The sequence below is a fragment of the Odocoileus virginianus genome, chromosome 13 (assembly GCF_023699985.2).
Source record: "Odocoileus virginianus isolate 20LAN1187 ecotype Illinois chromosome 13, Ovbor_1.2, whole genome shotgun sequence".
Taxonomy (NCBI): Eukaryota; Metazoa; Chordata; class Mammalia; order Artiodactyla; family Cervidae; genus Odocoileus; species Odocoileus virginianus.
The window spans coordinates 20,640,662-20,651,470 of NC_069686.1; the positions used below are offsets into that span (position 1 = coordinate 20,640,662).

The 10,809-nt window shown below is 41.1% G+C and overlaps 1 protein-coding gene across 3 annotated transcripts in view; it reads right to left on the reverse strand.

The window, feature by feature from the left end:
• Positions 1-7,712, reverse strand: part of DHRS9 (dehydrogenase/reductase 9) — a 28,516-nt gene extending 20,804 nt beyond the window's left edge. The window contains exon 1 of one of the 3 annotated variants that reach the window (XM_070476076.1): positions 7,514-7,712. Coding sequence is in view for 1 of the 3 variants with exons in the window: in XM_070476074.1 (XP_070332175.1) it covers positions 1,029-1,044 (16 nt within the window). In the remaining 2 variants the exon portion in view is untranslated. Of the gene's footprint in view, positions 1-1,028; positions 1,090-1,198; positions 1,276-7,513 lie in introns of those variants that run through there. The other 2 variants (XM_070476077.1, XM_070476074.1) reach the window with 2 other exon arrangements.
• Positions 7,713-10,809: the final 3,097 nt, after the last annotated feature.

Here is a 10,809-nt window from a genome sequence, read left to right on the forward strand (position 1 = left end):
TAGGGTGAAAGAGATCACCAGCCCAGGTTGGATGCATGAGACAAGTGCTCGGGCCTGGTGCACTGGGAAGACCCAGAGGGATCGGATGGAGAGGGAGGTGGGAGGGGGGACCGGGATGGGGAATACATGTAAATCCATGGCTAATTCATGTCAATGTATGACAAAAACCACTACAATATTGTAAAGTAGTTAGCCTCCAACTAATAAAAATAAATTTAAAAAAATACATTTTTCTTTTTGAAAAAAAAAAAAGAATGTAAACGTGGTACAATGTCAATATCTGGGGATTCTGGGTTGTGCTCTTCTTTTAACTTTTCCATAAGTTTGAAATTAATTCAAACCACAAAGTTCAAAATTTGGCAAAGGAAAATAATTTTTTTTAAATGAGAAAAGTGTTCATTTGACTGCTTTGAGTTCCATGCACAGGATAGGTGAGAAGTTTCATATCCAGAACTTCAGAGTCTAGTTACCTTGGACACCAAGTTTTCTGCCTTCTTCTCTTAGGGATGTTCACCTTCATAACCACTGGAGGAAAGCAAAAACTCAGACCAAATCAGTCAGACTCCCTCTCCCTCCTCATCTTATCCATCTCCCCCCTCAACTTCCTCCTTCCGTAGCCAAACCAATTTTTCCTGGATGACAAGCAAACAGAAGAGGTTTTAGTTGTTAGGGATGGGCTCACATTAAAACGTGTTGTCCTCATTAGTTACTCCTTTGGACTGAGGGTTATTTCAGATGCTGGTGTTCCAGCCTGCAGCCTAAATCCAAGGACTCCCAGCCTTGACCTAGAGCTTTGCAAAGTCTGTCCTTTCCCCAAAGCTGCTGTTGCTGCTAAGTCGCTTCAGTCATGTCCGACTCTGTGTGATCCCATAGATGGCAGCCCACCAGGCTCCCCTGTCCCTGGGATTCTCCAGGCAAAAACACTGGAGTGGGTTGCCATTTCCTTCTCTAATGTGTGAAAGTGAAAAGTGAAAGTAAAGTCGCTCAGTCGTGTCCGACTCTTAGCGACCCCATGGACTGCAGCCTACCAGGCTCTCCATCCATGGGATTTTCCAGGCAAGAGTACTGGAGTGGGGTGCCATTGCCTTCTCCACCTTTCCCCAAAGATTATCATCCAAAAACACTGCTTCTTCTTCAGTCCCTAAGGTTCACATACCTCTAGGTCATTGGACCAAGTCAGCCACAAACCAACACATACCTTTGTCCTCTAATTTTAGCCAAGCTGCCACCTTTGAGTAATAACCCTCGGTCAGTCAGAGTTGCTGAGAACATGACCTGTACACAGAAGCTGATTGATGGTTGATTGGTTCATTGACCACTGGGAAGTAAATGAGTAACAGCAACTCACAGGGCTGCATTGGCCTTATTCTGCCAGCTGTGGTCACCTCCATATGGGCCCTTGGTGCCAGCAATTCAGTCAGGGCATTGACTTTGGTTGCTTGGGTTGTTGGCTTCTTTGTGTGTTTTCCAATTTGTCTCACAGCATTTATTGGAAATTGTATTTCCAATTTATCTCCCTGCTTAGTAGGGGTACAAATCTCTCAGCAAGAAGTTCCTAGGTCTGTCAGAGTCCCTCTAGCACCAAAGGACTGTGAGCTTATTGACTCATCAAGGCCAAGAACAGAGTAAGAGAAAGCAGATCTTTAGCCCCTACAACTCAATGCATGAGGTTGGGTGCAATTCTGAGCGTACGTTCTCTGAACAGGTCATGGAGTGTTTTCTTCAGCCAAAATCAATACTAGTCAATTTGCCAGTAAAATTTTAGAAAGCAAGGACCAAGGTCACACACACACATGCACACGTACACAAGAGACATTAAATCAGGGTTTAGGAGCTGAGGCCTTGGAAGCAGGCAGATCAAGTTTCAGGTTCAGTTCCTCTACCAACAGAGGGCCTTTGGGTCAATTGTCATATTATCTTCATTTCCATTTTTTTATCTGTAAAATAGAGATAACCTCTACCTTGAAGAGTGTTGTTGTTATTTAGTCTCTAAGTCTTATCCAACTCCTTATGACTGTATAGACTATAGCCCACCAGGCTCTTCTGTCCATGGGATTCTCCAGGCAAGACTACTGAAGTGGGTTGCCATTGGCTCCTCCAGAGGATCTTCCAAACCTAAGAATTGAACTCACGTCTCCTGCATATCCTGCATTGGCAGATAGATTCTTTACCGTGGAGCCACCAGGGAAGTCCACCTTGAAGAGTAGCTGGTGAAATAAAATGACTAGACTTCCTGTTACACAGGAAAACCCTTGTCATGTGGCAGGATTGGCTGCTGTATGCATTGCTCAGGTCTTAGCATGGGGTTCTCAGCCTCAGTAGTTTGGCAGTTTGGGTCAGATAATTCTTTATTGTGGGGGGTCTCTCCTGTGTATTATAGGATGTTTAGCACCACCCTGGCCTCTGCCACTTAGACGCCAGTAGTCCTCTTCCCCAGTTGTGACAACAAAAAATGTCTCCAGACATTGCCAGATATTCCCCTAGGAATAAAATTCCTCCCAGTAGAGGAAAATTTCCTCCCAGTAGAAATGCTGGTCTAGTGTTTCCTTGTCTTGGAGGTCCAGAACAGTACAGCATTCGGAACTGCTGGAAACTACTTAAAACCCAGGCCGGAAACTAAGTCTTTGTTTCCTTAGTAGTGACATATTGATGAAAGTTTATATTTTTTATGGTCTTACCAGAAAATTTTTATTATTTATAAATACTGGATGGCATCATTAGCTCAATGGACACGAGTCTGAGCAAACTCCTGGAGATAGTGAAGGACAATGAAGCCTGGAGTGTGACAGTCCATCTGGTCACGAGGAGACAGACATGACTGAACAACAACAAATTCATAGCCTGTTGCAGTAAGCATGAATATCTATGACTTTTAAAACTCCTAGGAACTTCGCTGGTGGTCTAGTGGTTAAGAATATGCCTTTAAATGCAGGACACTCAGGTTCAATCCCTGTTTGGGGAACTAAGATACCACATGCTCTGTGGAGTAACTAAGCCCATGGGCCGCAACTACTGAGCTTGTGTATTTGAGTCCACACAATACAACAGGAGAGTTTGTACCTCGCAACACAGGGATCGCACATGCTGCAACTAAGAGCCGAGGCAGCCAAATAAATAAAATGAATGAATATACATATTTTGAAAACTGCCTTTTTGTCATCAGGAAGATAGGAGGCAGTGAGCAAAGCCAAATTTATCTATGCAGCCATTTGTGAATTTAGAAATTAGCAAATGAGCACTCACAGCATTTACGAGGCCTAAATTCTAGCTGAGCCTTTCGAGTTTGGACCGCTATGAACTCCTCTGGGGTGCCCTTCAGATGAGTACTATTGACTACAGAATTCAAAGAATGCCCTGAGAAAGCCATGGTCCTTGGGATTCCCAGTTGACCAAGTCAGGTAGGAATGATAGCAACTCTATGATCTGTTGAGTTTGTACCACATTCTAGTGGCTCAGCTGGTAAAGAATCTGCTGGCAGTGCAGGAGACCTGGGTTTGATCCCTGGATTGGGAAGATCCCCTGGAGAAGGGAAAGGCTACCCACTCCTGTATTTGGCCTGGAGCATTCCATGGACTGTATAGTCCATGGGGTCGCAAAGAGTCAGACACGACTGAGTGACTTTCACTTCACTTCACCACAGTCTAGGCCCTCTGCTAAGATCTAGAAATATTTATCTCATTCAAACCTTACAGTAAAATTATCTCTATTTTATGGATGAGGAAACAAATTTAGAATTGCATGCTAATGGGCTCAAGATAGAATTGTGTTGTTTCAGGCCACTCAATCCCAGCATCCATCCTTTAATTATCTGCTCCACTGTTACCGGGATTCCCACTCAACTCTGGGAGTCTGGAGTGTGTGTACACTTCTCTACACCACCGTGCCTAATGATACTTGATATTAAGTAAATACATGTAGAAAGAAAGAAGAAAGAAAGAGAAGAAAGTTTCCACTTGAACACACCAGGCATCTAGCGATAACTGGATTAGTTTCTGAGCCCTTGGAATCATCAGGGCATCCTCCTCTCCTCCTCCTCCTTGTCTTCAGATACTCACACTTCCCATTTAGATAACTTTAAACATTATTGAAAAATGTTCCTATAAAATTTATCTCATCAAATTATCAAGATATTTCTGTGAGCTAAGTAGGGTTGGTGTCAGACATAAGATCATTTGCCAGAGTGTGGCTAGAACTAAAAATTTCATCTCTCCGCTCCTAAACTGTGTTAAAAAAAAGGGTGGGGGGGAGAGAGAGAGAAAGGAAAGTAGAACTAGAAAGAGATGAACACATTATCAGTCAATTGCTGCTGCTAACTGCTAAGTCACTTCAGTCGTGTCCAACTCTATGTGACCCAATAGACGGCAGCCCACCAGTCTCCGCCGTCCCTGGGACTCTCCAGGCAAGAACAATGGCAGTAGGAAAAATTAAAATATATTACCAAAATTCTCCATGATGCCACAAAGACTCAAAAGGAATCAAAAAAGGGGAACTAGGTTTCTCTTTGATCTGTATTTGAAGGGCTGAAGAGTAACTGCTTGTCTGCAGCTACTGGAAAATATTACAACTCAATTGCTGTCCTTGTCCAGTTCTGCTTCTTTTAATTTTCTCTTCCTGGGTTTCTCTTCCTGGTTAAAATATCTAAAATAAGATCCTTTGATTTCACTTCTCTTATTCATCTTCCTCGCCCTTTAAAAATAAACAAGAGATTCTTAAAAAATAATAAGATAGAAAATAATGTCTCCATGTTTCAAAGTCACTGTAAGGTACACTTTGTATAAGAGAGGTGGAGTTCTTTGTAGTTACTTCCTCCCAAACAGTTTGGTTTTATTTCCACAAAACTTCACAAAGAGAAAGCAATACTGAATCTAGTCAATCACACTGACTGTTAGGGTATTTGTTGAATCTTTATTTTTTCAATTAGCTGCAAGTGTGACCTGAGGTGAATTAACAACTAAGTTTTTTAAATCAAAATACATCAAATAGAGAACATTTATCAAAAAGCTTTCTAAAATATATTCTTTCTGAGTTTCTCTTGCACAAGCTTTCTTAAGGTTGACAGCGGTCTGACTGGACATGTATGTCCCTTGTCCATTGAAATCTTGTAAACCTGGGACTTCTCTGGTAGTCCAGTGCTTAGGAGTGTACCCTACAATGCAGGAGATGTGGGTTCAATTCCTGGTCATGGAACTAAGATCCCACATACTGTGGAGCAACTAAGCCCATGTGGTGCTACCATTGAGCCCGCACACCACAACCAGTCAATAGGAAGATGAAAACCTGTTATCAAAATTCTCCACCATGCCACAAAGACGCAAAGGAAATAAAAAAAGGAGAACTAGTTTTCTCTTTTGTCTGCACACAAAGTCCAAACACCACAACGAAAGACCCTGCATGATGCAACCCAAATCCCACAAATTGAAACCGACTCAACACAGCCAAACAAATAAATATTGTAAACCTGGTAAACTGACACCAGATTCCTTTTTATTTTTATCTTTTCATTGAATCAAGAAAGTCTGTCACTATTTAACCTAACTGGCCATTCTGAGATTTCTGTGACACATTTCTTTAAGAAAAATGACATTTGTGCCCAATGACACAAACTAAGACTATGACTAATGAATGATATTTTTTTGTGAAAAAAGTCTTCAGTTGGGCACCCAGAAATCTAAAAAAAATTTTAAATGGAGCCAAGGGATCTTACCTAAAATAGTCTTACATGAGCATCAGATTAAAATAATAATAACGATTATGGTGCACCAATGAGATCGTTGAGGTGATATTCATCCTTGTAAGTTCCCTCAGACAGTGTAATAAAGAAGCTCCTCCATTAGTTACGTTCCCCCTGAATCCCACTTTCTGCAGGAGGGAGGTGGCCCTCAGGACCCAGTGTGCCTTGTATAATGGGACACTGAGGTGTGGGGGGAGGGGGGCGGGGTGCCTCCTTTGCAGGCTTGTTCAGTCTCCTGGTTGAGCCTGGAGGTGTGCCAGCCCACTCATTTGTAGGGAAGACCTGATGAGTTTATGTTTTGCATTTTTAGTTCTAAGGAAAAAACCTATCTCCAATTTTCTTTTGACTTCTTTCAAAACTTTCAAATTATAATTCATCTAATCATCTGCAATAATACTTAATATTCTCAGTCTCTTCTAGGTTTATTATTTTTCCAATATGCTTTCTGATATTATTGGCAGGTTAAGAATTATTGCTAAAGCCATGGTTACCTTATTTATGTTGCTGAGTAAGCATTGCTAACTGGAAGACATGACATATTAAATGTTATTATAGCTTACAGTTACAAAGCTTCAAGGAAGCTTGCAATATAGAGAGAATGTTATGTAGAGTTGCAGAAAGTGTGTTCAAATCTTCAGTATATTTCTTTTCATCTCAGTTATCTTTGAGCAGTTTTTAATGGCAATACCTTGAGAAAGTGACATTCATTGTAAGAGTTTTAAATCCAGTTCCCATTTTTTTCCATTTGATATATGAAATAAATTTTCCTTGAAGTCAGATATTAAACTTTGTTATAAAAATTGGGCACACTTTTCAAATATCACAAATAAAGCAAAGATGATACAACATTTAATTTTCATTTTATGCAGTGTCTAGCCAAGGATATTTCTAGGGCACCTACTAAGCTAAGTAAAGCACAGTCCTTACCCTAGAACTAATAGTATAGCAGGACATTTCAGAACTGTTTGTTCAACCTTAAATTGAATTTTAATTTAAAAATGTGTTTTTTTTAAACTTTTCCCCAACTGTTAAAAATCGATCCATTGAGAAACAAAGATCACACCACCACTTGGATCATAAAGCCTTTAACAAGGGTTGCCCTTGAAGCCACTAAACTGACTTTCTCCCTCTGTTATTTGTATGTTGAAAGTTTCCGGTAAAATTCCAACCCCCAAATCATAAAACAGAGTGAATATCTGAAGCAGACTTATTGTTGTCATCCCAGTGTCCAGGAATCAAATGTGCATTGAGGAATATCCCTGCTTCCTCCTGGACTAAACAGCATCTTTCTCACTCAGCTTATGTGTAAGTGTATATTTGCCTAAACTGCCCTCTGAAAGTATTGGTAAAGCAGGTAGACAAATAGACCTGACCTGCAGTTGGTAGCAAATCTGTTGTTCCATAGGAACACTCTTTTTAGAGCTCTTCCCCACTCCAGTTTCCAGTTCATTATAAGATTCCTAGATGGTGTCAAATAGGTACAGAGAGATGAACTAGAGGTAAATCTAATTGTAACTCTAGGGTGATAAAGAACATTCAAAGAGAAACCCAGAGAAGGAAGTTCAAGGCAAGGTTTCTGGTGGCATTGAACTTATTTCTGTAATGAGATGGACCCAGTGCCCATTATAGCCTTCTAACATATCATTTTTTTTAAAATAGCAACTGCTGACCACAGCATGAAAGACAACTTGATTTATTATATAAGAGTGAGAAAAATCAAGACAATTTGAAGACTGACATGAGAAATGAAGGAATAAGTGACAGAACTCCATCATCGGTTACCTTATTTAAGATGAACTGGGACACAGAAGCTGTTGTGGCCTTGCTGGGCTGCTTGTAATCTGCCTGATCTGGCCGCTGTGATGGGGGAAGGAAGGATTGTGCCACCCTGACCTCGCAGATCCTCTTAAGGTAGAGATGCCTGGGCTTCCGTGAAGCTCAAAGTACTTAAGTGTGTGAGGAGTCCGCAGGTTCCCTCCTCACTCTGTGAGTCACTGTGACTCGAGCTGATGACTAAATTTGTCTTCTTCAGATGGAGGAAGCCAAGAAGCTCTGGGTCATGTGTTTCCAAAGGAATCTGCAGTATCTTTAGCAAATGAAATGTAGTAACTTTTAGAGGGGACTTAAAAATGATCAATGATACTTTTTCATTGTGAGTACTGAAATAATTAACATGGAGACATTTTGTAAATTGCCTGATATATTGGTTTAATTATTTAATTTTTGAATTATGATTATTGTTCATGATCTCTAGTTATTTTTTTCATCCTGTTAACAGTACTCCTTCCTTTCTAAGAGAATAAGTAGGGGAAATCAGTCCCTGATGATTCTTTTTACCACCTTAAAAAAACCTGATGAGCAAGGAGATCAAAACTAGTGAAATGAAAGAGTGGACTTATAAGTCTTAATTTGTGTTTTAAGGAACAACAAGGAGATACTGACCCTGGTGGCTCAGACAGTAAAACATCTGCCTACAATGCGGGAGACCTGGGTTCGATCCCTGGGTCAGGAAGATCCCCTGGAGAAGGAAATGGCAACCCACTCCAGTACTCTTGCCTGGAAAATCCCATGGACGGAGGATCCTGGTCATGGGGTCACAAAGAGTCAGACACGACTGAGCGACTTCACTTTCACTTTCAAGGAGATACTGAATGGTCTCTAGTACTGAGATCACTGGGAATGGGAAAGGATGCCCCCTTCTTTCCCAGCATTGGTCTGTTTTAGAAATGATCACAACTGACCTGGTATACCCTGAAATGCAGTGGGAAGTGCTGAGGCTGCATGTGCTAATATGTACCACTGCCTCCTCTCCCCTGGCCCCCAAGCTGACCACCTACACCTTAGGCACACAGGCTGGTACAAATGCCTCTGATGGTTTAGTTTCAGTCCCTTTATATACTAATTTATTGCAACATGTCTCAGCTTTCCCAAGCTTCTGTGTTCCTTCTTTGAAAAGGGCAGTTTCTTGTGGTTGGACTCGGTAGATGAATGAATTTACCTGTCTAGGTAGAGTCTAGACAACTGCTATCACTCTTCAAATTACACAGGGACCTTTTTTTTGTCCAAATGAACAAAATATAAAGACTGAAATTTATTTAGGTAAAGGTTTGCCATCACTTCATGGCAAATAGATGGGGAAACAATGGAAACAGTGAGAGATTATTTTGGGGGGCTCCAAAATAACTGCAGATGGTGACTGCAGTCATGAAATTAAAAGATGCTTGCTCCTTGGAAGAAGCTATGACCAACCTAGACAACATATTAAAAAGCAGAGACATGACTTTGCCGACAACGGTCTGTCTAGTCAAAGCTATGGTTTTTCCAGTAGTCATGTATGGATGTGAGAGTTGAACTCATAAAGAAAGCTGAGCACCAAAGAGTTGATGCTTTTGAACTGTGGTGTTGGAGAAGACTCTTCAGAGTCCCTTGGACTGCAAGGAGATCCAACCAGTCAATCTCAAAAGAAATCAGTACTGAATATTCATTGGAAGACTGAAGCTGAAGCTGAAACTCCAGTACTTTGGCCACCTGATGCGAAGAACTGACTCATTGGAAAAGACCCTGATGCTGGGAAAGATTGAAAGCGGAAGGAGAAGGGGATGACAGAGAATGAGACGGTTGGATGGCATTACTGATGCAATAGACATGAGTTTGTGTAAGCTCCGGGAGTTGGTGATGGACAGGGAAGTCTGGCGTGGTGCAGTCCATGGGGTCGCAAAGAGTTGGACACAACTGAGTGGCTGAACTGAACTGAAAGGTTTAGAGTGTCCAAAATGTCCAAATATAGTTCTTCCCCTTTGATATTCCATAAGTCAGAGTGGGCCTTAAACTGAAAACTTTTTTGAGAGATAGTACATTGACTTACATCCATGTGAAGAAAGATACAACCAGTTAACATCTGACCCTTGATGCAAGCAAGTTAATGTTACTAAGAGGTGGAGATAGCCACAGGCACCTGGGTGGTGATGAAGCAGAGACTCAAGAAGGACCAAGAAAACACTATAATAATAGTAGGTTTTACTGACTTAGTCATCTTGTTTAGTGCAGCCCCATTTTAAAAACTTCTCAAATAGACTTTTAAAACAATCAGATGTTTTGACTGATTTGCATGTTATGAAGCAGAATTCTGGCAATGTGTCTGGATTCCTCAATTCCAGTGGACCCAATTTAGGAGTTCAGCTTCTGTAGCACTGGCACCAGGGTTGGAACACTTGCTTCCTTTTTCAAATGATCCTATTTAGGTGTTCACTTAAAGGAATCATTCATTAGCAGTGCATTATCTGGACTGGCAACATATCTGCATCAAGTTCACTTAAGTGCTAAACTTTCTTTCATTCTCATTCCTTAATAAGGCTATGAAGGTGTTTCTTTGTTCAAAACTCTCCTTATGTTAGATTTCTGGTCATCAAAGGTGATATAAAAAAATCCAGAACCAAATTGCGGTACTATTTTCTTTCCAATTCCCTTTTAAACCAGAAGATTGCACTGTGAACTTCATTCAAGTGTAAGTGTCAATGTTGATAATTGGGATGTAATTATGTGGAGGTAAAGCTAGATACTGCCATAGAAAAAACACTAAACATATGACTCTCCTTTTTCTTCTAAATGTGTATGTCCCCCATTTTCCCCTTTGATTTCTGCCCAAGGATGCCTTCTCTACTCTTTTCCAGACACCAAAACACAAGGAGAATATCCAGACCTGAGGCTGTCTCAAGTGATATCCATCAGGCTCACTGTCCCTGCACTGTGCCGGGGTGGCCCAAGCCACAGGTAATCCTGAAATGGGAGTCAAATGGAGAAAAAGACTAATCCCAGTGCTGTGGGCTATAGCAGAACAAATTCCTGGAGTGTGGCTGGTGTCACTCTTGTAAGAGTTGTCAGAGGGGCCAGGCTGTTCATGGAGTTTGCCTGTTGACCAACTCCTTCCTGAATAATAATATAGTCCTCTCTCCAAGGTCACTCTAGCAGAGTGTGTTTCTCTGAATAACTATGAATTGAATTTATGGCTTCCTATTAAAAAAAAAATTACACTTTGAAATTCTACCTCCTCCCTTTGTCAACAGCTCTCCTAGTTCCAC